Raw genomic sequence first — 25,939 nt, forward strand, 5'->3', positions numbered from 1 at the left:
GGCTGCGCCAAGACCACATGGGTTGGTTTGAGTCGGTCCACCGTGAAAACCTCCTCTTTACCCCCAATGTCCAGAACGTACGTGGACCCGTTGTTGTTGATCACCTTGAAGATCACCATACTAATGAACTCCTGCAGGCCTTTGACCGTGTTGGGCCGGGCAAAGTGGCGGATCGCGTTTACCTTGGCGGGCAGAGGTGTTGCCCCGTCTTTGGTAATCCTGTGGCCCAGGAAGTCGATGGTATCGAGACCGAACTGGCATTTGGCCGGGTTGATCGTGAGGCCGAAATCACTCAGGCGGGAGTAGAGCTGGCGGAGGTGGGACAGATGCTCCTGACGACTACTGCTGGCTATGAGGATGTCGTCCGAATAGATGAACGCAAAGTCCAGGTCACGTTCCACTGCATCCATTAGACGCTGGTACGTCTGTGCGGCATTCGGAGGAAAACGAACGGGGTGATGAGTGCTGTTTTGGGGATGTCTTCAGGGTGCACCGGGATTTGATGGTATCCCTGGTCGAGGTTTACTTTGGAAAAGATTCTTGCTCCGTGCAGGTTTGTTGCAAAGTCCTGTATGTGCGGCACGGGGTAGTGGTCTGGAGTTGTAGCCGGCTGCTTTGGGCACCATGTGCAGGGGGGAGGCCCATGGGCTGTCGGACCTCCGTACGATCCCCAATTCCTCCATCCTCTTGAACTCCTCCTTCGCCTGTCGTAGCTTTTCCGGGGGGAGCCTTCGTGCGCGGGCTTGGAGGGGTGGTCCCTGGGTCGGGATGTTGTGCTGTACCCCGTGTCTGGGCATGGCTGCCATGAACTGCCGTGCCAGAACCGATGGGAAATGTGCCAAGACTCTGGTGAAGTCATTGTCGGACAGTGATGGACTCCAGGTGTGGGGCCGGCAACTTGGCTTCACTCAGGGAGAATGTCTGGAAAGTCTCGGCATGTACCAGTCTTTTCCCTTGCAAGTCGACCAGCAGGCTGTGAGCTCGCAAGTTGCCCGCCCCCAGGAGTGGTTGGGCCACCGCGACCTGTGAAGTCCCACATGAACCGGCTGGCGTTGAACTACAGCTGCACTGTGCGGGTGCCGTAGGTCCGTATCGTGCTGCCGTTTGCGGTCCTCAGGGTGGGCCCTGGCTTCCTGTTGCGGGTGTCATACCCCGTCGGGGGCAAGACGCTGATTTCCGCTCCGGTGTCGACCAAGAAGCGGCGACCCGACTATTTGTCCCAGACGTACAAGAGGCTGTCCTGGTGGCCAGCCGCCATAGCCATTAGTGGCAGCTGGCCCAGGTCCTGGCCCTTGCAGGGCGGGAGACAACGGCGGGCTTCTGTGCCCCACCACTGGTGGTAGAAACACCACTGTTCACTGGCCTCCTCACTCCTGCCTCTGTGTTGTGTGCGCCCCCCTGCGGGCCCTGGTCTGGTCTGCTGTTGGGCGCGTGGCCTGGTAATCTGACTGATGGACGCCACACTCTCCCTCTTGGCTTTCCACAGCACGTCTGCCCGTGCCGCCACCTTCCCGGGGTCACTGAAATCTGTGTCGGCCAGCAGCAGATGTATGTCCTCAGGCAGTGACTCTAGGAACGCTTGCTCGAACATGAGGCAGGGCTTGTGTCCGTCAGCCAGGGACAGCATCTCGTTCATCAATGCTGACGGCAGTCTGTCTCCCAAACCATCCTGCAGCAGGTGGGCACCCCACTCACACCGGGAGAGGCCAAAGGTCCCAATGAGCAGTGCTTTGAATGCTTCATATTTGCCTTCTTCCGGGGGCGACTGCATGAAATCCACAACCTGGGCGGCCGTCTCCTGGTCAAGGGTGCTCACCACGTGATAGTAACGCGTGGAATCAGAGGATATCTGCCGAATCTGGAACTGTGCTTCTGCTTGGCTAAACTACACGCGTGGTCGCAGCGTCCAGAAAGTCGGCAGTTTTAGCGAAACTGCGTGAACAGATGAAGAGTCGGTCATCTTTGGTCCAAATCCCGTATGGACCGTCGGGGTCACCAATGTAGCAATACAGCGCTGAAATAACGACACGCAGTCGTAAGTCGTTTCGAGACTAGTTTATTCAAACTTCGCGGCGCTGGCATTTAATCCCCAGCGCCCGCCCTCTCCGGCCGGAAATGACGTCAGAGGTGCATTACCAAAGTCTCTCCCCGCGCGTGGCTATTTGTTAGCCCATTCGCCTGCGCAGAAAGTGGGTCGCCACAATATAGTTGCAACAGTGGAAAGCAATACCGTAATTTCATACGGGCAGACCATGGACACGGTAAAAAAAAGTCTCAAAGTTCCCGACAGCCCATCATCTCACGCAGACGGTCGAAGGAAGAAAAGCTCTTCCTGCCATGAACCTCCAGCGCCGCAAAACTTCCTGATGCAGCCTCTGGAAGCATCCAACCACAGCCAACTCCGAGTCCGTCCGAAAACTTCGAGCCTTTGACCAGCCCTCCGACACCGAGCACCGAGCACCATCTCTGCCGAGCACTTCGACCCCGGCCCCGTCCGCCAAGCAACAGGCAAAGCCGAGGATTCGGGGCCTTCCTCTCCGGAGATTTTTCGATCACACAGTAGCAGCGGCAGCGAAATAGGCATGTCAGAAGTTTCACCAGATGTTCCTCCGTCCGTCCCCATCAAATCAGGATTGTACACGGCATCCTACTTGACAGATAACAGATATTCATCCTGGAGTGGCCGCTGCGCGCTGACGTCGCACCGCCATCTTCTCTTCTCCACCTTATTATTTTCCAGTTGGAAGCGCATCTGTAGACTTTGTTGGCACAGATGGTTGTAGAGACCATGTCACTGGGTATATTTATATCTATCCTCAACCAACATACACCTAAGACGTCATGATGGAATGAAGGAACAGGATGCAACTGAAGACAGACAGGCCTCGGACTTTGCTCTGAGAAATAGCTAGTGATGTTCTGGGACTAGAACCAGAGATCTCCAAGAAAGGGCACCAATAGGGAAATGGAATGATTTCCCCTAACAGGAATAGTGGAGATAATTGTGGAATATTTCAGCATAATTTCCTGATGGTCCACTGCACTGGGAAATAATCCTCAGTTTCACTATTACCGGGTCTGAGGAGTTACAGTTGTGAAAGGGATTGAAAGGTTTAAGTTCCATGCCAGTAAAATTGAAGTCTTCAGATGATGAATTTGTAGATGAACATACATGTTTACAAATCGCTCCACTTGCCTGATTAATTACATCTAGCGCCAATCAATCCCAACGAGAACAGAGTCAATCGCTTGTGCCATGCACTTAATTTTCTAATTCCACTACTGGCTGGTTAGGAAATATCGTAATGGGAAGCTTTGCTCGTGATATACATTTGAGAGGGGTGGGGAGTGGGGTGTTGGAGGGTAGAGTTTGTTCAATCTGGAGTTGCAGAGTGATGGGAACCATAGTGCCGGGCCAGATAGTGGGAAGATTGTGGAGACATATGTCGTAAAAAAAAAATCAGACAAAGTTAGGCATGAAAAGGTTGAGCATTGGGTGAACATTGTCTTGAGGAGCGTATATCTCAATGCAATACGTATGGAAGGAAAGGAGGATGAACTCAAGGAATGGATCAATTATGAGACTTTAGCATTTCCACTTATTGACTGGGTCTTCCATAGTCTAAAAGGATTAGATGGGTAGAATTTGTCAAATGCGTTCAAGAAAGTTTTCTTAATTAGTTCACAGAAATCCCAATGAAAGAATGTGTGTTACTTGATCCGCTATTAGTGAAAGAGACAGGGCAGGTGCCAGAAGTTTGTGTATGGAACACTTTGCATCTAGTGACCACTCTGCCATTAGTTTCACAGTAAATATGCAAAAAGATAGGCCTGGTCCGTGGGTTGCGATACTAAATTATTCTAAATTAGATGAAGGCGAATTTTGATGGTATCAGAAATGATCTCACAAGTGCCGATTAAGACAGGCTGGTTTCTGCAAATGTGTACTTGATAAGTGGGAGATGTCAGAAGTGGAGCTTTGATAGTATAAAGCTTATATATGCCTACCAGAATATAATGTAAATATAATAAGTTTTGGAATCTTGGTTTTCAAGCGATATTGAGGACCTGGTTGATAACATTGCAGGTGTAGGCTGGTTAGAAAAATGCGGCGATTATGGAGCATAGAAATGCAAAAAAAATACTAAAGAAAGAAATCAGGGGGCTTAAAAGGAGTCATGAGCTTGCATTAGCAGACAAGGTGTTGGAAAATCCAAAGGGATTCTACCGATATGTTAAGATCAAAAGGATTGCACTGGACAAAATTGAACAAATACAGAACTGGTCCTCTGCAAGATCAGATTGGTAATTGGTGCATGGAGCCAAAGGAGATGGGGTAGATTTTAAATGCATTTTTTCATCTGTGTTCACTCAGGAGACGGACACAAAGTCTATACACCTAAGACAAAACATCATGAACTCCATACAGATCATGAGGAGGAGTTTGCTGTTTGAGGGCAAATTAGTGTGGATTACTCCATTGCCTGCCAAGGTCCCTACGTCCCCTGTCCCTACGCCTGACAAGGTGGTCCCTCTGACTCTGCGGGAGGCAAGGGCAGGAAATGCTTGAGACCCATTTAAATCATCTTTAACGATAGGTTAGGTACCAGATTGTTGAAGGATAGCCAGTGTTGTTCATCTATTCAAGAACGGCTCGAGAAATAGAACAGAAAATTATAGGCCAGAGTGCCTGCCATCAGTAGTGGGGGAGTTATTCTAAGGGACTCAATATATAAGTATTTGGCTGCAAGTGGAGTGACGAAGGATAGTCAGCATGGCTTCAATCGTGGTAGGTCGTGTCCAATCAAGCTTAGTTATTGGTGGAAGGTACCAGGAAAGTTGATGAAGGCAAGGATGTTCTCTATATGGACTTTATCAAGGCATTTGGTAAGAGCCCGCATGGGAGGTTGAACAAAAATGATCAGTTGTTTGGCATTCAACATGAGGTAGTAAATTGGATTAGACTGGCTTTCTGGGAGAAGCCAGAGAGTAGGAGTACATGTTTACCTCGCTGACTGGAGGCCTATAACTAGTGGAGTGTCTCAGTGGTTGGTGCTGGACACGTAGATGTTAGTCATTTCTATCAAAAGTCTGGATGATCACATGGTTAACTGCATCAGAGCATTCGGTGAGATCTGGACCAGCTGGAAAAATGACAGATAGAACTTAATACAGATAAGTGCGAGGAGCTGCAATTTAGTAGTAGGTAGATCTTACACAGTGAACGGTAGGGCACAGGGCACAGAGGAGTGTAGTACAAGAAAGGTATCTGAGAGTACAGGTCTATAATTAGCTGAAAGTGGCATCGTAGTTAGATAGAGTTGTTAAGAAAGCTTTTGGTACATTGGCCTTCATAAATCAAAGTATTGATTACAGGAAATAGGATGTTTAAGTTGTATATGGCGTTGGGGAGGCCTAACGCTGAGGACTGTGTGCAGTTCTGGTCACATATCTACAGAGAAAACAAAAACAAGAATGAAAGATCCCCAGCTATAGGTAAGTAACCCCACAGATTTATAGGCAGCCTCATGAGTAACGGAGTGTATGGGAATAAACACAGGCAGAAAAATGGGAGTGGCGCCCCAAAGGCAGCTGGACATAACTGAACATCCTTCCAGCGTCTTCCTGTGGCCAAGTTGGTGCCAAACGAATTGCATCGCTTTCCGTTGTCCACAGCGATGAGGCCAAGAGTGGGATCTTGACGACCGGAACTCTACACCTTCCGCCCTGGCTTGTACCCGGGAGAGGTCACTCCAGTGCCGCTGTTCGCAGCGACACTAATGTATAGGCCCATTCTGCACTCACCGTTGCCCCTCGAGACAGGCCGATGACAACATAAGGCACAGATAAATGAAATGCATGCAAGCTTTTTGCATTGAGTTTCAGTGGCACTAAAACTAAATATCATGGTTTAAGTGGAGAATGTAAGATGTTCAAGGGGACCAGGAGTGGAAACTTATTTACTCAGTGGGGCGAGAGAGTGTAAATAAGTTGCCAGAACAAGTGGTGCAAACAAGTTTGATCTCAACGTTTATAGTAGCTACGGATGGGGGTTGGGAACGCTGTCGTTTGTGCTGTACTCATACACGGATTGTAGCGTAGAGACGACTGTCGATGGTGCTGTATAGGTACAAGGGTAGTAGAGATAGGTAATACTGTCGATGGAACTGTATAGGTACACGGATAGGTGTAGGGAAGCCTGTCAGTGGTCCTGTGCAGTTACAGAGATGGGTGAAGGGAAGGCTGTCGATGGTCCTGTACTGGTACAAGAATGGTAGGTGTGTAGGGAAGGCAGTCGAAAGTGTTGTATTGATACACGGACGGCAAGTGTAGGAAAGGCCCTGGTACTTTAGTTGGTACTGTAGAGGTAAGTGTAGGGAAGGCTGTCGATGGCGATGTACAAGTATACGGATGGCAGTGGTAGGGAAGGTTGTAGACGGTATACGTACATGGAATGTAGTGATTGGGAAGGCTGTCGATAATGCTGTACGGTTACACGAACAGGTGTGGGGAGGCTGTTGATGATGCTGCACTGGTACACGGATCGTAGGTGTAGTGAAGGTTGTCGATTGTTTGTAAAGAACACGGATGGGTGTAGTGAAGGATGTGGATGGTGCTCTGCAGATACAGGGAAGGGTGTAGGGAGGGCTGTCGATGGTGCTGTACAGGTACAAGGATTGCAGGTGTAGGGAAGGCTGTTGATTTTGCTTTACTGGTATTGGAATGGTGATTGTAGGAAAGCTGTAGATGGTGCTGTACACGTACACGGATGGTAGGTGTTGGATAGTCTGTCGTTGGTGCTGTACACGTATACGAATGGGGGAAGGGAAGGCTGTCGATGGCGCTGTACAGTTTCACGGATTGTAGAGTTCGCGAAAGCTGTCAGTGGTGGTGTACAGTTGCATGGATGGGTGTAAGGAAGGCTATCGATGGTGCTGAACAGCTACAGAATTGGCAGGTATAGGGGAGACTGTCGTTGGTGCTATACAGATGCACCATTGACTCTAGAATAGTCTGTCAATGGCGCTGTAAAGGTACACGAATGGGTGTACGGAAGGCTGTTGATGGTGATGTACATGTACACGAATGGGCGTCGGGAAGGCTGTTGACTGTACTGTACAGTTACACGGATTGGGGTAGGGTAGGCTGTAATTGCTGCTGTACATGGACGGATTGCAGAGGTAGGGAAAGCTGTCGATGGCGCTGTCCAGTTACACGGCTGGTTGTTGTACCGAAGGGTATCTATGGTGCTTTACAGGTACAAGGATGGTAAATGTATGGAAGGCTGTTGATGGAGCGGTACAGGTATACGGATGGGTTTAGGGAAGGTTGTTCAGGGTGCTGTACATGTACACGATGGATGTTTTCGGGAGGGGTCTCTGACGCTGTACAGGTACACGGATCGGTGACGAGAAGGCTATCGATGGTGCTGTAGAGGTACATGGATGGCTGTAGGGAAGATTTTATATGGTGCTGTGCAGATACACTGATAGCTGATGTAGGGAATCTGTCGATGCTGCAGTATAGGTATATGGATAAAAGTAGGGAAGTGTGTCGATGGTGCTATACGGGTACATGGATGGTAGGGGTTGGGGAGACAATCGATGATGTTGTACAGGTGCACGGATAGTAGTGGTAGGATAGGTTGTTGAGGTGCTCTACTTATCTATGTCTATAAGAAATGTCACCCGATGAGTTATTTGCGAACTCAGATGGAGACCAGAGCTGGTATCGCTGCTGGAGTTCCATCCCTCAGTGGCTGCAATGAAGCCAGCGGGTCAACTGAACTATACTGATTGCCCTGATAAGATGCATAGTTAGTTTGAAATAGACTGCCTGTTTAACAGTTCGGATATGCAGAAACTGTTTTAGTGCCACGCTGGCAAATACAGCAGGTTTGAGAAGAAGTTCAGCAGCTCCCCACCTCAATGAGCTTCATGGCTGAGACCTGGTCTGCTCTGGGCAATTCGGAGATCGAACATTTTGCCATGTCGAACCCAGAACCTGTAGGAGATTACTTTTGATCACTATCCCCCCTGATATAAACTGTTCTGCGATAATTATCTAAATACACTCACCTCATGTTCTTCTGCATGGAAATGTCCCTCCTTTGACGACATACATCTGAGTGTTTTCACCCCTTCTTCTATCGCTTGTTCCAGCCTGTTCCTGTAGTACTTCGTCAGTTCGTACAGTCCACATTCGTTCCACTGTGCCAGGAGGGCGGAGATTGTAGACTCTGCGACTGTGAATATGAAAAAGAAGAAAGCAGATACTAAACCAAATTACCACGTCTCCAACGCTCTCACCACACGCAGCAAGCCATTCATGTATCGAAACTCCAGCGCTCAGCTACAAACGCAGATTATCTCCCAACATCCAACACTGGCCTTAAACCCTACTCAACAATGAACTGGGAGTTATGTTACCAAAAGGAACATATTTGCCAAAAACTATACCCTCCCTCTCCACTCACGCACCCAGTTCAATTTTGGATGGGCAATAAATGCTGGGATTGTCAATGATGCTCACTTCATAACGATAATCTCTGCATCCGGGCGGCTACATGTCCCTTTATTCACATTCCAGAAGTACACTCTTCAGCCGTATGACTCCATATGCTCTACAACCCATCCTGAAAACCCTAAGAGCAGGTAGAATATTTCTTGTAATGCGGAAACGTTTGCCCCACTACAACACATGCATCACAGGCACACCAACTGACCAACCTCAAACAAGGAACCGCATTCTGCGACCACATCACCCTCGTATATCACTTACTCGCTCCTTGTCGTGCACTTGTCAATTCCGTGTTCAATGAGCCAAACAGAACAAGGATTTACAATGGGTGTCTGCAGTGGAGCCGAGACTCTGGCTGACCAGATTTGGAGTGGGGCTGTGCTGGTGAATGTGAACCACACCTCCTGCCAGGTGACCATCCCGATAAGCCGGTGACTGGACACATCAACTCCCCGAAAAAAGAGCAGGATAGACAATGACTACGCGGTAGAAACATTGAAAGCCTATATCACAATACCAGACCACAACGCTGTGCCGCATATGTCCTTACCTTAGAATTTACCGAGCGTTACCCATAGCACGCTATTTTTCTAGGCTCCACATACCTATCCAGAAATCTCTTAAACGACCCTATTGTATCCGCCTCCCCCAATGTCGCTGTCATCCTATTCCACGTACTTACCTCTCTCCGCGTAAAAAAAAACTTACCCCTGACATCTCCTCTCTAGCTACTTCCCAGCAGCGTAAAACTGTGCCCCCTCCTGTTGGCCATTTCGTCCCTGGGAAAAAGCTTCTGACTATCCACACGATCAATGCTTCATCTTATACACCTCTATCCTCTCATCCTCCTTCACTCCAAGGAGAAAAGGCCGAATTCAGTCAACCTATTCACACAGGGCATGCTCCCCAATCCAGGAAACATCCTTGTAAATCTCCTCTTCACCCTTTCTATGGTTTCCACATCCTTCCTGTAGTGGGGAGAACAGAAATGAGCACAGTCCTCCAAGTGGGGTCTGACCAGTGTCCTATATAGCTGCAACATTATCTCTCGGCTCTTATAATTTATCCTACAATTAATTACAGCCAATGCACCGTATGCCTTCTTAACCACAGAGTCAATACGTGCAGCAGATTTGAGTGTCCAATGGACTCGGACTCGAAGATCCCTCTGATCCTCCAGACTGCCAAGAGTCTTACCATTAATACTATATTCTGCCATCCTATTTGAACTACAGAAATGAACCACCTCACACTTATCCGGGTTGAACTCCATCTGCCAATTCTCAGCCCAGTTTTGCAACCTATCAATGTCCCGCTGTAACCTCTGACAGCCCTCCACACTATCCACAACACCTCCAACCTTTGTATCATCAGCAAATTTACTAACCCATCCCTCCACTTCCTCAGCCAGGTCATTTATCAAAATCACGAAGAGTAAGGGTCCCAGAACAGATCCCTGATTCACACCACGGGTCAACGGACTACATGCAGAATATGAACCATCTACAACCACACGTTGCCTTCTGTGGGCAAGCCAATTCTGGATTCACAAAGGAATATCCATTTGGTTACCATGCCTCCTTACTTTCTGAATAAGCCTTGCATGGGCTACCTTATCAAAGGTCTTGCTGGAACGCCTATACACTATATCTACTGCTCTACCTTCATCAACGTGTATAATCACATCCTCAAAAAATTATATCATGTTCTTAAGGCACGACATGATTTTGACAAAGCCATGCTGTATTTATAATCATATTATAAGTCTCAACATTTTCATAAATCCTGCTTCTCAGGATCTCTTCCAGCATCTTGCCAACCTCTGATGTAGGACTCACTGGTCTATAATTCCTGGGCTATCTCTACTTCCTTTCTTGATTAAGGGAACACTATCCGCAACCCTCTAATCCTCGGGAATCGCTGCACGTCACTAATATTCTTTTTCGTAGTGAACACTGAAGCAAAGTATTCATTAAGTATCTCTGCTAACTCTTCCGGTTCCATAAACACTTTCCCACGGTCACACTTGATTGGTCCTGTTCTCTCACGTCTTATCCTCTTGCTCCTCAAATACTTGTAGAGTGCCTTGGGCTTTTCCTTAATCCTATCCGCTAAGGCCTTCTCATATCCCCTTCTGGTTCTCCTAATTTCATTCTTAAGCTCCTTCCTGGTAGCCTTATAATCTTTTAGATTCCCATCATTACTTAGATTTTTTTCTTCTTGATTAGATTTACAACATGGATCCTGCACCTTAGCATCCTTTCCATGTCTCATTGGAAAGTACCTATGCGAAACTCCATGCAAATATCCCCTGAACATTTGCCACATTTCTGCCGTACATTTCCCTGAGAACATCTGTTCCAATTTATGCTTCCAAGTTCCTGCCTGATATCCTCATATTTCCCCTTACTCCAATTAAATCCTTTCCTAACTTGTCTGTTCCTATCCCTCTATAATGCTATGGTAAAGGAGATATTATTGTGACCATTATCTCCAAAATGCTCTACCACTGAAAGACCTGGCACCTGACCAGGTACATTTCCCAATACTAGGTCACTTACAGTCTCTCCTCTAGTAGGCCTATTTACATATTGTGTCAATAAACCTTCCTGAACATACCTAAGAAACTCCACTCCATCTAAACCCCTCACTCTAGGGAGATGCCAATCAATATTTGGTAAATTATAATCTCCCACCACAAGAACCCCGTTATTATTACTCCTTTCCAGAATCTGTCTCCCTATCTGCTCCTCGATGTCCCTGTCTCGATTAGGTGGTCTGTTAAAAACACCTAGTAGAGTTATTGGCCACTTCCTGTTCCTAACCTCTACAAAAAAGACTCTGTGGACAATCCCTCCATGACATACCCCTTTTCCCCAGCCGTGACACTATTTTTGATCAACAGTGCCTGGCCCTCACCTTTTTTTGCCTCCCTCCCTATTCCTTTCTGAAACTTCTGAAGCCTGGCACTCGAAGTAACTATTCTTGCTCCTGAGCCATCGAAGTCTCTGTAATGGATGCACTTTATATTACCATGTACTGATCCACGCTCTGAGCTCATCCGCTTTGTGCATAATACTCCTTGCATTAAAATAGACACATCTCAAATCATCAGTCTGAGCACGTCCCTTCTCTGTCACCTGATTTTAGCACTGCCTAGAAGTTTCTCTATTTGTGAACCAACAGCCTCTTCCTCCGTCTTTTCAGTTCGATTCCCATCCCCAGCCAGTTCAGTTTAAACTCTCCCCAGAAGCTTTAGCAAACCTCCCCGCCAGGATATTGAGCCAGCCGCCTCTTCCCTAGTCTCTTCAGTTTGGTTCCCACCCCCAGCCATTCTAGTTTAAATTCTCTCCAGTAGTTTTAGCAAACCTCCCCGCCAGGATATTGGTCCCTCAGCATTCAAGTGCAACCCGTTTTTTTTTTTTGTATAGGTCACGCCTGCCCCAAAAGAGGTAACAATGATACAGAAAACTGAATCTCTGCACCCTGCTCCAATCCCTCAGCTACACATTTATCGTTCACTTCTCTCTATTCCTATTCTCACTGTTGCGAGGCACGGGCAGTAATCCCGAGATTACTACCTTTGAGGTTCTGCTTCTCAACTTCCTTCCTAACTCCCTGTAATCTGTTTCCTCCTCCCTTCTCCTACCTATGTCGTTGGTACCAATATGTACATTTCATTTCTCAATATTTTTATTGATTTTCAAATAAAGAATATACAAATCAGAGGAGATTTAACAAACAGATAATATAAAAGACAAATAAACAACAATAATAAAAATAGAAAGTATATAATTTCAAAATTAAATAGATAAAATATTATTCTGTTTTTTTATATATAATGGTCATAAACACTACAACTCCTCATAGCAATCATAAAAAAAATTGGAAATTATATTGATAAAAAAACACTAACTAACCTGAAACAAAAAAAAGAGAAAGGAATAAAAAGAAAGAAAAAGAAAGATTGGGCAGTCCAATTGAGGATAAAATTTTAAAATGAGAAAGAGAAGAAATACCCTTCCAGTCATCTCCGAACCTTCATGGATAAGGAATTTCCCCAAAGAAAATTTTAAAAATATATAATAATAATAAATTAAATCATGTGAAAATATTGAATAAAAGGTCTCCAGACTTGTTCAAAATTAAAGGATATATCAAATGTCTGGCCTCTAATTTTCTCCAAGCTTAGACATGACATAATGGAGGAGAGCCAATAAAAAACAGTCGGGTTGTTAGATTCTTTCCAGTGTTGCAAAATAGCTCTCCGAGCCAGTAAAGGTGAAAAAGCTATCACATGTTGGGCGGAAGCAGACACTTTGCTTGCTTCCTCTGGAGTAATCCCAAAAATTGCTGTAAGTGGATTAGGTTTCACATCCACATCTATAATTTTAGATAATATTCCAAACACATCCCTCCAAAAATTGTTTAAACTTACACATGACAAAAACATATGAGTTAGAGTCGCCACTTCTGCGTTACATCTGTCACAAATAGGGTTTATATTAGGAAAAATATGCGCCAATTTATCTTTGGACATATCGGCCCTATGTATTATCTTAAACTGAATTAAGATATGGCGTGCGCAGATAGATGAATTATTGACTAAATAATAAATTTTACTTGATTGATTATCTGAAAGTGAATGTTGAGGTTCTACTTCCCAGGTACATTGAACCCTATCATTAGGCGACATACGAGCATTCATTAACTGTTTATAAATGATAGCTATTAATCGTTTGTGAAAAGGTTTAAACTGAAAAATAGCATAAGCCAAATTTAAAGAGCAGGCCGAGAGGTAATTCATTAGAAAATCACGTAAAAATTCCTAACCTGTAAACATCTGAAAAAAAAATGTGTATTGGGGATATCATATTTATCCATTAACTGTGAAAAAGACATTAAACAATCTTGTAAAAACTAATCTAAAAAAGTTCTTATTCCCTTAATTTTCTATTTTAAAAAAGCCTTATCCGAAGTTGATGGTTGTAAAAAGAAATTAAAATAAATATTACTAGAAAGTAGAAAATCATTTAATTGAAAAAATCTACGAAATTGAAACCTAATTTTTAAAGTATGTTTGACAATAGGGTTGAAAGCTTGTCTACCAATTCTGGAGAGCGAAAACGGAAGAGAGGCTCCTAATAAAGAAGCTAACGAAAACCCCATTGCTGAATTTTCCTCCAGCTGTAATCGTGAAGGGCGATCTTGGTCGTCCATATCATAAATACAAAAAGTAATATAACAAATATTAATTTCCCAATAATAAAATCTAAAGTTTGGTAAAGCCGTCCTCCATCTTTTTTTGATTTTTGCAATAAAAGTTTATTCACTCTAGAGCTTTTATTATTCCAAACATAAGACAAAATCAAAGAATCTTTCTTAGCAAAAAATTTTTTTGGAACAAAAGCGGGAACTGCTTGAAATATATATATATATATATATATATATATATATATATATATATAAATTTCGGTACAATAACCATTTTTATAGCATTCATTTGACTTATCAATGACATCGACATAGGTGACCATTTTGAAAGCGCCTGTTGAGTATATTCAACTAAAGGAAAGAAATTATACCTATGTGGGTCTTTAAAATTTTTTAGTAATTTTGATACCAAGGTAATTAAAATGGCTTTTGGCAATATTAAAAGGTATCAGATCATAATAATCAGAATAATTATTAATAGGAAATAAATAACCTCTATGTGAATTAAGTTTATATCCAGAAAAAAGTATCAAATTCCATAAATATAGATAACATAAAAGGAATAGATTTCCTAGGATTTTAATTTTAAACTAATAAATCATCCGTGTATAATGAAACCTTATGTCATTTATCCCCTCTCCTAATACCCTGCACAGAATTAGAATCCCTGAGAGCAAAAGCAAGTGTCTCTAAAGCCAAATTAAATAATAAAGGACTAAGGGGGCAACCCTGACGGGTACCTCTATATAATCTAAAATAAGGAGACATTTGATTATTAGTTAGAATCTCAGCTACCGGGAAATGATAAATCAATTTAATCCAGGAAATAAATCCTGGACCAATATTAAACCTCTTCAAAACCTGAAATAGATAAGGCCACTCCACACTATTAAAGGCTTTCTCTGTATCCAAAGATACAATACATTCCGATTCTTTGGCTGAGGGGGAATAAATGATATTTAACAATCGTCGAACATTAAAATGTGAGTACCTATTTTTTATAAATCCTGTTTGATCGGTTGAGATAACATTAGGCAACATAGTCTCAAACCTATTTGCTAGAATCTTAGAGAAAATTTTTAAATCAACATTCAGTAAAGAAATAGGTCTATAGGATGAACAATTCAGTAGGTCTTTTCCTTTTTTTTGGGAACAATTAAATTAGTGCCTCATAAAAAGTTTTAAGGAAGGTTCCCAGAGGATGTAGAATCGGTAAACGTTTGATGAAGATGTGGTATAAGCACTTCATAAAAGGTGTTGTAAAATTTTACCGTATAACCATCAGGTCCCGGAGCTTTACCTAGTTGCATAGAGGATGCAACCTATCTTGTCTAATAGGTGCATCTAACATATCAACATCTTGAATCGAAATTTGAGGTATGTTTAACATTTGCAAAAACTATTCATTGTAATAGTACTTCCAACGAATTCAGATTTATAATGATTAGAATAAAGGTCCATAAATATCTTATTAATTTCATAAGGATCTAAAGATTGTTTTCTATCTGGTCGGTAATTTTTCAAAATCTGTCTTCTGAGCATCCCAGCCTTTAACTGACCCGCTAAAAGTTTAGCAGATTTTTCCCCATGTATATAAAGTAAGCTTTTAGATTTAAAAATGTTCTGTTCAATGGGAAATGTCAGAAGCAAATCATACTGTGATTGAAGTTCGACCCTTTCTTTATATAGGTCTTCAGTAGGTTTAACTGAATACACTTTATCTATCTGATTAATTTTATTAATAAGCACTGACAATTCCGCTTTAGTATTCTTTCTCAAGGCTGCTGAATATGAGATTATCTGTCCCCTAAGAAAAGATTTCAAGGTGTCCCATATAACCAGATTTGACATTCCTTCAGTTGTATTAAATTCAAAAAATATAGAAATTTGCTCCTTAATAAAATTAACCGAAGCTGGGTCCTGTAACAGTACAGGGTTCATTCTCCACTGTGAGATTTTCAAAAATCTTTCCGAAAGCTTAAGGGTTAATTTTAAAGGCTAGTGATCTGAGAGCGCAATGATGTCACACGCACATTCAACAACGGAGTTTAACAGACGTGTATCTAAAAAGAAGTAATCAATTCGAGAATACTTGTGATGGACGTGTGATAAAAAAGAGAAATCTTTATCATTGGGGTGTTTATATCTCCAAATATCGACATGGCCATATTCTAATAAAAAAGAGTTAATACAAGCTGCCGCTTTATTAGGAAGCGACGGATTGGTAGATGACCTGTCAATCGCCGGACTTAAACAACAATTAAAATCACGACCCATGATCAGCTTATATTCATTGAGATTCGGTAACTCTGAAAAACGTTTTTTTTAAAAATCAGAATTATCTACATTAGGTGCGTATACACACCAGAGCTACCTTTTGCTCACATAATAAACCAGTAATAATCAATTATCTTCCAATCGAATCAGTAGTTGTATTAAAGTGTACAAAAGTGATTTTGGGACTAAAAAATATAGAAACGCCTTTTATTTTACTATCCGATAGCGAGTGAAATAGAGGTTCTTTCCAAAAGCGGAAATAACTGTCAACATCCTTTTTCCGTATATGATTTTCTTGCGCAAAAATAATATCTGCATTGTGTTTTTAATTTCTTAAAAATCTTTTTACGTTTAATGGTGTGATTAACACCGTTCCAGTTCCAAGATATTATATTGATTTTATTAACATCCATGTTTAAAATTGAACTTAATATTATATAAAAGAAATGCTACACAAGTACAGATTAAACCAAAAAGTGCGGGTACAACCAGAAGGAGTGACGCATTTACGAAAGAGAAATCCATCAAAAGAATCAAGAAAAGAAACTACTCTCCATCACAACCCTCCCCTCTCCCCCCACCCAAAACATAGAAACTAAAGAACCAATAGGCTGGTCCCATGCTGACTAATAACCCTTGACCCTGTTCTCCATCTTGCAGCTCCGTATAGTAAAAATAAAGCAAAAATCCCACAAATAGCCATAATAAAAGACACTAACAGAATTCAACTACATAATGTTATGTCTAACATTAATAAAAGCATAATTAACAACGGCCATCTTAGAATCAGCTAAAGTACCTTAAACACATATTTAGAAAAAGGAAGAAATCCGAGCGAATAATATTGCAAACAATATTCGTTCTCTTGAAGAAGAAAAGTAAATGAGTAAATGAGTATAGACCTAAAACTATAAGTATTGAAACAGATAAAGGAAATAGAAAGATTAATACACAACAGGTCCTACATGGACCATTAAAGTGCAACACTATAAAAGTTCCCTGCAAGACTGCTGCATATGTGCTAATTATTAATAAGGTAAAAAAAAATAAATCAACCGCGTCCCATACCAGAGAATAAAAAGGTATAGAATGTACTTAACTCAGAAGCTCCATAAACAGCTCAAACAGCAAATACTTCAAACTTGCCTATTGAGTAATCCGAATAACTTTAATATTTTATTCAGTAGGCTTCGTTTTAAGGTTTTTAATATACTCCCATCCCTCCTGAGGAGAGTAGATTCTCAATGACTGGGCTTTTTCAGGAAAAATTATCAGCTTTGATGGAAAGCGAAGGGAGGGATTTAAATCTAATTTATACATTTCACTCATAACTTCTCGATATTTCTTTCTTTCGGCAAAAATCTCGGGAGGATAATCTTCGACTATACGAATCTGTGACGAATTAAAGAATAACATCCGCTTCTTTCTGGCTTCTCGAAGAATAGCTTCTTTAGTCGTATAATAATGCAAAGATAGTACAACTACTCGAGGATGTAATTCGGCTGAACGGCGAGAAAATGGAATTCTGTGAGCTCTGTCGATTAAGGGGCTAGCTTCAAGAGTCTCTTTGAAAAGTAAGTACAACATATCTGAAAAGAATTTTAACAAATCGCCAGCTTCAGTATTTTCAGGCAGTCCCAGAATACGCAGATTCCGCCGATGCCTTCTACTATTTAGATCAACCATACTTTTCTTCGTTTTAGATAGTTCATTGATTTCCTTTCCTTGATCTTTAATAGTTTGCTTGAATAGATCATGCTCACTCTAGATTCGGGTTGCAGTCTGTTGAAGTGTTTTAAGTTGAGAGTCCAAGTTTTTCAAAGAATCTTGAATCGTAGAAATAGTTTTTTGAAGCTTCCCGTTTGAACTGGCCAGCTTAACAATTTTAATATTAAGCGATCGGAACTCCGATTTCATGTCTTGTATTGAAGAAAATATTTCTGCTCGTGTAACAGCTTCCTCCGTTTTCTTGGTGTTATGAAGGATGAACAGCTCTGATGGGCAGAAGGGTGCAGAGTTGCCCATGCCCCCCGCGGGAGAATCACAAACCGTTACTGTTGCTATGCTGCTAGTGAGAGAGAGATGAAACAAAGACATGCCAGATCATCTGCTAGAGATAAGGAAGAGATAAAGCAGGGGGGGAGAGACTTGTTGATTCACCGGGTTATTTATCTTATACCATTCTGTTCATTAAAATTCCTCAGTGGACAGCCGGAGTGGGCTGGTTTGATGGACACAGCCAATTCAAAATTGATTGACAACTGAGACCCCGTGAGTAGGGATAAAAGTCAGGTCTGGAGAGACTCCCTTCAGACACACCAGGAGACACACTACTGAGCAATGATTGAGTGTTGGAACCCACGGGAAGGTGTGGGACATTGGAGAACGAAAAAAGAGATCGGTCAGTTTAACTCACAGTGTGATAGCAGGACCGGTGGGGGCTTGTGTGTGTGTCCACTCATGCCAGAGTGACGAGTTCACCACAGAAGAACTGTCTAGCTGAGGGACAGAGGGGTCATACCTGAATGGCCACAACAGAACGGCGGATCAAGAACGTAAAGGAAGCTTTGCCTGCCTGTAGCTGTTACTGCTCGCTCTCTCTCTCTCTCTCTCTCTCTCTCTCTCTCTCTCTCTCTCTCTCTCTCTCTCTCTCTCTCTCTCTCTCTCTCTCTCTCTCTCTCTCTCTCTATCCAACGATTACAAAACAACAACCAACATCTATCTCAGCACGTATGAACTGAACTGAACTTTATACTTATATATGACAATTCGTTATCCCCTAGACATCGGTAGAGCTTGTTTATTATTGATTATTATTATTCCCACACTTTTAGGTTTATTATTGCTAACGTGATTATCTATATATTTGCATTATTGATATCGATTTGTGTATTTTACTAGTAAACACTTTGAATATAGTACCACCAGACTCCAACGGATCTTTGCTGGTTAGACACCCAGTTACGGGGTACGTAACATTGGTTTGTTCCGTTTGTTCCATTTCAGAAAAAATCTTGCCGCTTCTCAGTTCAATACCAAAACGACTTTTTTCGGCCATTGTAATTAATTCGTAAATCCTTCAGTAGAAGTAACAACTCCTTCAGTAGAAGTAATAAGTCATCAAAACTTAAAAGGATCTGTTAGTGGGATATAAAATATATTAAAAGAGAGAGAGAGCCGCTAGGAATGCGACATAATCCATAAGCTACAAGATGGGAAATCGGTACCAATATGTACCGCGACCCCAGGCTGTTCTCCTTCCCACTTCAGGAATCGTGGACGCGATCAGAAACATCCCGGACCCAGGCACCTGGGAAGCAAACAACCGTCCGCGTTTCTTTCCTGCGTCCGCAGAATCGCCTGTCTGACTCCTAACTATATAGAGTCCACTATCACTGCTGCCATCCTCTTCCTTTCCCTGCCCTTTTAGGCCACAGGGCCAGACTCTGTACCGGAGGCGCAACCACTGTTGTTTCCAGAACGTCGGTCGCCCCCCGAACAGTACTCAAACAGGAGTACTTATTGTTAAGGGTGACAGCCGCTGAGGTACTCTCTAGCCTATAACTCTTACCCTTCCCTCTCCTGACTGTTACCCACTTGTCAGTCTCCCTAGGCCCCGGTGTAACAACCTGCCTATAGCTCCTTTCTATCACCTCCTCACTCTCCCTGACTAGACGAAGGTCATCGAGCTGCATCTCTAGTTCCCTAACCCGGTCCCCTCGGAGCTGCAGATCGACGCACCTGCCGCAGATGTGGCCGTCCGGGAAACAGGGAGTCTCCAGGACTTCGCAGAACTGACACCCAGCAAAGACCAGCATGCCTCACACACATGCTTCCTGTCTAATTCTACACAGGCAGCCTACCTCGCCTCAACCCGTCATTGTTTAAGACCCGGTGAACCAAAGCGTTCCTATTCTGTCTTCCATCGCCCGGTACTTCGTTGCCCACTCTGTAAAGCCGTCTCGCTTTTAAACTCTCATCGCTGTTCTCACTGGCTGACGTCCACACGCTTGCGCATTCGTGCCCCAATTGAAAGTGGTAGTTGAACAAACGGATGACCAGGCAATCTTAATGAAGCAGTGTCTGGTAATACTGGAAAACATCATTGTGATTATCTCCCACAAGCAAATATCACAAAGTGTCCAGTCACCTGTGTCACTCACAGTCCAGCCACTGGATTACATACTGTCCAATCAGCTAGATCTCTTAGTCCATTGTGCAACACACTTTGCTCACTTGGGTTGAATATTGACCATTACCATAGAACCATAGAACACTACAGCACAGTACAGGCCCTTCAGCCCTCCATGTTGTGCCGACCTATATAATCCAAAAAAGAAAAAGTACTAAACCCACACTACCCCATAACCCTCCATTTTCCTTTCATCCATGTGCCTGTCCAAGAAGCTCATAAGTACCCCTAATGTTTTAGCCTCCGCCACCATCCCTGGCAAGTCATTCCAGGCGCTCACAACCCTATGTATAAAATAAAGTACTCTTGATGTCTCCCCGAAACTTCCCTCCATTAATTTTGTACATATGCCCTCTGGTGTTTGCAATTGGTGCCCTGGGAAACAGGTACTGACTATCCACCCTATCTATGCCTCTCATAATCTTGTAGGCCTCTATCAAGTCCCCTCTCATTCTTTTATGCTCCAAAGAGAAAAGTCCCAGCTCTGCTAACCTTGCTTCATATGACTTGTTCTCCAAACCAGGCAACATCCTGATAAATCTCCTCTGCACCCTCTTCATAACTTCCACATCCTTCCTATAACGAAGTGACCAGAATTAAACACAATACTCTAAGTGCGGTCTCACCAGAGATTTGTAGAGTTGCAACATGACCTATCTACTCTATACTCTTGAACTCAATCCCCCGGTTAATGAAGCCTAGCATCCCATAGGCGTTCTTAACTACCCTATAAACCTGCGCAGCGACCTTGAGGGATGTATGGATTTGAACCCCAAGGACTCTTTGTTCTTCTGCACTCTTAAGTAACTGACCGTTAATCCTTTCTTCTGGTTTGTCCTTCCAAAATGCATCAGCTTATAATTATTCTCCCTGAAGGTCGGTGACTAGTGGAGTGTCTCGTCCTGGGGCCCCTGCTATTGTGATTTTTATAAATGACCTGGATTTTGAGGCGGAAGGATGATTGAGTAAGTTTGCAGATGGCACGAAAATTGGAGGACGGATATAGTACTTTTTCTGCTTCTTCCCCAAGATAAGGACAAATAGTTCGTGCAACAGGAAGAACAGTGCCAACTTGTCCTGATTCCCCTTACAGCTCAATAGCTACACTCCAGGTAATACCCTCTGGAATATTTTCTGTGCTTTTTTCCATCTTAATGACATCCTTCCTGTGTCCTACCGATGCGTATAAACAATTCCAGGGAATCGTGCATCTGTACCCCTGTCTCTCCCTGTTCTACAACACTTTTCAGGGCCCTAATATTCACTGTGCAACTCCTGCACTGGTTTAACTTTACAAAGTGAATCTATTCCAGGGTGCACTTTCCACGTTCGTTTCAGTCTCCTTATACGTCTCAGTCTGACACGGTGGTCAGCAGCACAGGAGCGCCGCAGGGAACCGTACTCTCCCCGGTCCTGTTCACCCTGTACACATCAGACTTCCAATATAACTCGGAGTCCTGCCATGTGCAGAAGTTCGCTGATGACACGGCCATAGTGGGGTGTGTCAGGAATGGACAGGAGGAGGAGTATAGGAAACTGATACAGGACTTTGTGATATGGTGCAACTCAAACTACCTGCGTCTCAATATCACCAAGACCAAGGAGATGGTGGTGGACTTTAGGAGATCTAGGCCTCATATGGAGCCAGTTATCATTAATGGAGAATGTGTGGAGCAGGTTAAGACCTACAAGTATCTGGGAGTACAGTTAGACGAGAAGCTAGACTGGACTGCCAACACAGATGCCTTGTGCAGGAAGGCACAGAGTCGACTGTACTTCCTTAGAAGGTTGGCGTCATTCAATGTCTGTAGTGAGATGCTGAAGATGTTCTATAGGTCAGTTGTGGAGAGCGCCCTCTTCTTTGTGGTGGCGTGTTGGGGAGGAAGCATTAAGAAGAGGGACGCCTCACGTCTTAATAAGCTGGTAAGGAAGGCGGGCTCTGTCGTGGGCAAAGTACTGGAGAGTTTAACATCGGTAGCTGAGCGAAGAGCGCTGAGTAGGCTACGGTCAATTATGGAAAACCCTGAACATCCTCTACATAGCACCATCCAGAGACAGAGAAGCAGCTTCAGCGACAGGTTACTATCGATGCAATGCTCCTCAGACAGGATGAAGAGGTCAATACTCCCCAATGCCATTAGGCTTTACAATTCAGGACTTAATCCAGGACTTAAGAACTTTTTTTTTAAAGCTATTATTAATGCTTTTTGAGATAGTGATTTAGATGCATATCATATTTTTACTGAGTTAAGTATTGTATGTAATTAGTTTTGCTACAACAAGTGTATGGGACATTGGAAAAAAGGTTGAATTTCCCCATGGGGATGAATAAAGTATCTATCTATCTATCTATCTAATCTAATATAACCCCGTTATACCACCGATTTTGTTGTCATTTGTCAACTTACGAACGGTATTAACAACTTTATTTACCAAATCATTAAGATAAAAAAAAACAAACAGTAGAACTTGTAGTCCATCCACACCACTAGCCTCAAGCCTGCAAATTTAATAGCACTCTGTTATTAACCCTCTGAATCCTTCCGCATAGCCAATTTCATATCCAGTTGGCTAGTTCGCCTGCAAGAAAATGAACCTCCGAGTTATATATGGTGACGTATATGAACTTTGATTAAACGAAAGTGAAATTTGAACTTCTAATTCTCCGAAGATAACTGGTAGCAAAGTGTGGAGTCGATAATTGGCATGTTTGTCTTCATTAGCCTCAGCACAGAATAAAATTGCAGCGTGGTCTTTTGACGTTTATAACCTGCTGATTGGGTCAGTATACTGGAGGGTTCTATTAGTACTGGGGATTGCAGACCGAATAGTTCAATTATAAGAGATTAGGTCCGATGCACATCTTCTTATTCAGAGACTCGGCTCAGCAGGTCAGGCAACATAGATGGAGGGAAATTATTAATTTCCCTCCATCTATGTTGCCTGACCTGCTGAGTTCCTCCATCAGTTGGCGTGTTACCCGAACGAATTAGCCTCATGAAATGCCGGGGGATTCATTTTAATCCTACTCATCAATGACATTAGTCCCGATGTTTATCTCCTGCTATTTTAGATTCCCTGTGCCCTGTCAGCATTGATGTTCCTTAAAGGTCTTTTGAGAAACCCACGATCAGCATTTCTCCATAGCCCAGATATTGATATTAAAACACCGAAACAGAGCACAAATTTATCTAGAATGAAAGGTCTCCTGATCCTCAGCAATTCTCAAAGTTGGCAAAGTTCTCGGCTCGGCTACAGAAAACAGGGAACACAAAATCTCTGAAATCGTAGAAATGCTCAAATCATTTGGCTCTGAATTTTACAAATGACAGTTGGAGTTGTCAGGGCCTGCCTAGAGGTGAAGCAGAAACTGACCCTGGAATTTTACATAATCTACAAGCCCGCTGTTGCACTCCCGTGTTTCACTCACAGCGATCTGATCCAGGAGTCCCTGCTCCTTTCACTCAAGTGAAGCTTTACGTGGTGAGTGGAGGGATTACACTATTACCAGTGTCAGGTCCCTGCCCTGAAACTGTTGAAGTGATTCATTACTTAATGCAGCTTTCCAGTGGGATCAATGACCATGCGTCATGAAACTTCTCTGTGCTCCGTTAGGGCCAGTGTAAGTTTCTTCATCTAAACTATTGTGCACCAACAGGACAGAAATCTATTTATAAAGCTCCCAGTGAACATACCTATAGCCATTCTGACTGTGATTGACGATTGCTGATTGCCGTCTTCCTTTTTCCACTGGTCCCGGTGCAGGAAAGCTCCGCCAGCTGATGATGCTCTGAATTACAAACACAAGCTGAGTCAGACAGAGAGCGATGACTTTGCAAATATGATAGTATCTCCATCCCCTGTATCAGCGCAGCAGTTGGCTTAGGGGCTAAACATTCCCCTTTATCATTAACTTCCACGCCTTTTCTGAACGTCTGTCCAGTGATACCAGCGCACACTAATGATAGGGTCATAGAGCAATAGAGCACCAATATAGACCCTTCTACCTAACGAGACAATGCTGACCACAGTGCCCAGCAAAATGATCCCAATGTCCTGTGATGGGTCCATTTCCCTCCTGGCCTCTTCACTCCATTGTCATATTCCAGCTGCTTCTGGAATTATACAATTGTGCCTCTCTCATCCACCTCCTCTGGCTGCTCCCTCCACAAAATCACCAGCCTCTAAATGAAACCTTGCTGCTCGTGTTCGTTTTGCAACTTATTTACCACTCCAGTGACCATTTAGATACACTATAAGCTACGATAATCTTCACCGTGAGCACCATCTACTAATTTTGTGTCATCTGCGAACTTACAGATCAAGCCTTCTGCATTCGCATCGAAATCATTGCTATAAAACAACAGATATCTAAAGTCTCAACTTTGAGACCTTGCGGCGCACACTAGTTACGTGACTTCATTCAGAGGAGAAACCTTCTGTCACCACACTTTGCTTGCTACCTTGAAGGCTAATTTTGAATCCATCTACATTGATCTCTTTGGATCGTATGGAATTTTATCTTCCAGACCAAGCTGTCATGTGGCACCTTGTCAAAGGCTTTGCAGAAGTCCAATGTACAACATCCACACCCCTACCCTCATTGACACTGATCTTCAAAAGCCTTAAAAAGTATTATTTTAAAAAACAACAACTTTCCATGCACAATGCCCTGGTGCTCCTGATCAGACTCCGTCGGTCCAAAAGTTGGTATATATTCTGTGCGTAACTTGCACATATTGTGGAAAACTACCTCTGGCATCTCCCCTACACTTTTCTCCACTCACCAATAAAAAGCCATGATGGAAACAATTAATAATATTTTGCTTCTCAAAATGCACAAAATTCCTGTCCCCAAGTATCCTTTCCAAGGGTCTGCCCGCGACAGATGTAACATTCACTGGTCTATAATCCCAAGGATTATCCTTTTTACCTTTATTGAATTACCGAACATTTTCTATACTCCAATCCGGTGTTACTACGCCTTTGGCTAGAAAGGGCATAAAGGTCAGTGTCAATGCCCCTGTAAACTCTTCCCTCACTTCCAGTAGTAACGTGGTGTATATTGGAAGCTCCATCGACAACTCTTGCTTAACATTGCCGTGTTCCTACATTAATGTCTCAATCACAGCCCATCTTCTTGGTAACTCTGAAACAAGTAACTCATTAAGAACCGCACCATTCACCTCATAATCCAGACACGTTTTCAGCTTTGCTCCTGAGCATCCCTACTCTCAAACTATTCATCCTTCTGTACTTCACTCCTGTAAAACGCCTTGGGGATTTCCTTTATCCTCCTTGCCAAGGACTTCTCAAGTCCCATTAGACTTCTAATTCCTTCTTAAGATCCTTACTGACTAATTTATAATTCTCTGGTGTCATTGCAGAATATTTCTTCCTAACCCTGAATAACGCTTAAATTTTCCTCTTGCCTAAATGTTCCTTACCTCTTGTGAACCATGATTCGTTTATCTGAACATCATTTCCCTGATTGCTGGGCAAATCTATCTAGAACCCTAAAAAAGTGTCCCTGAAACCACCGCCACAGATCCAATGTGCATTTCCCTGAGAAACATTTTCCCAATTTACGCTCCCATGTTGCTACCAATACCATCATAATTGTCCATCCACTAATTAAATACTATCCGGTATCGTCTGCTACTATCATTGACCATGGTAAAAGTTGGGATGTTGTGGTCACTATCTCAAAAACGTAACTCATCGAGACTTCTGTCA

General features: G+C 43.2%; 1 protein-coding gene across 1 annotated transcript in view; it reads right to left on the reverse strand.

Moving 5' to 3' along the window:
* LOC140722871 (NACHT, LRR and PYD domains-containing protein 3-like) overlaps positions 1-25,664 on the reverse strand; it is a 50,798-nt gene extending 25,134 nt beyond the window's left edge. Inside the window, exons 1-3 of the mRNA XM_073037508.1 lie at positions 25,651-25,664; positions 23,899-23,993; positions 8,079-8,245 (exon numbers count right to left, since the gene is read on the reverse strand). Of these exons, the coding sequence (XP_072893609.1) occupies positions 8,079-8,245; positions 23,899-23,993; positions 25,651-25,664 (276 nt within the window). The remainder of the gene's footprint in view (positions 1-8,078; positions 8,246-23,898; positions 23,994-25,650) is intronic.
* Between the last annotated feature and the right edge of the window lie 275 nt (positions 25,665-25,939).

Source organism: Hemitrygon akajei, unplaced genomic scaffold (genome assembly GCF_048418815.1).
Source record: "Hemitrygon akajei unplaced genomic scaffold, sHemAka1.3 Scf000092, whole genome shotgun sequence".
Taxonomy (NCBI): domain Eukaryota; kingdom Metazoa; phylum Chordata; class Chondrichthyes; order Myliobatiformes; family Dasyatidae; genus Hemitrygon; species Hemitrygon akajei.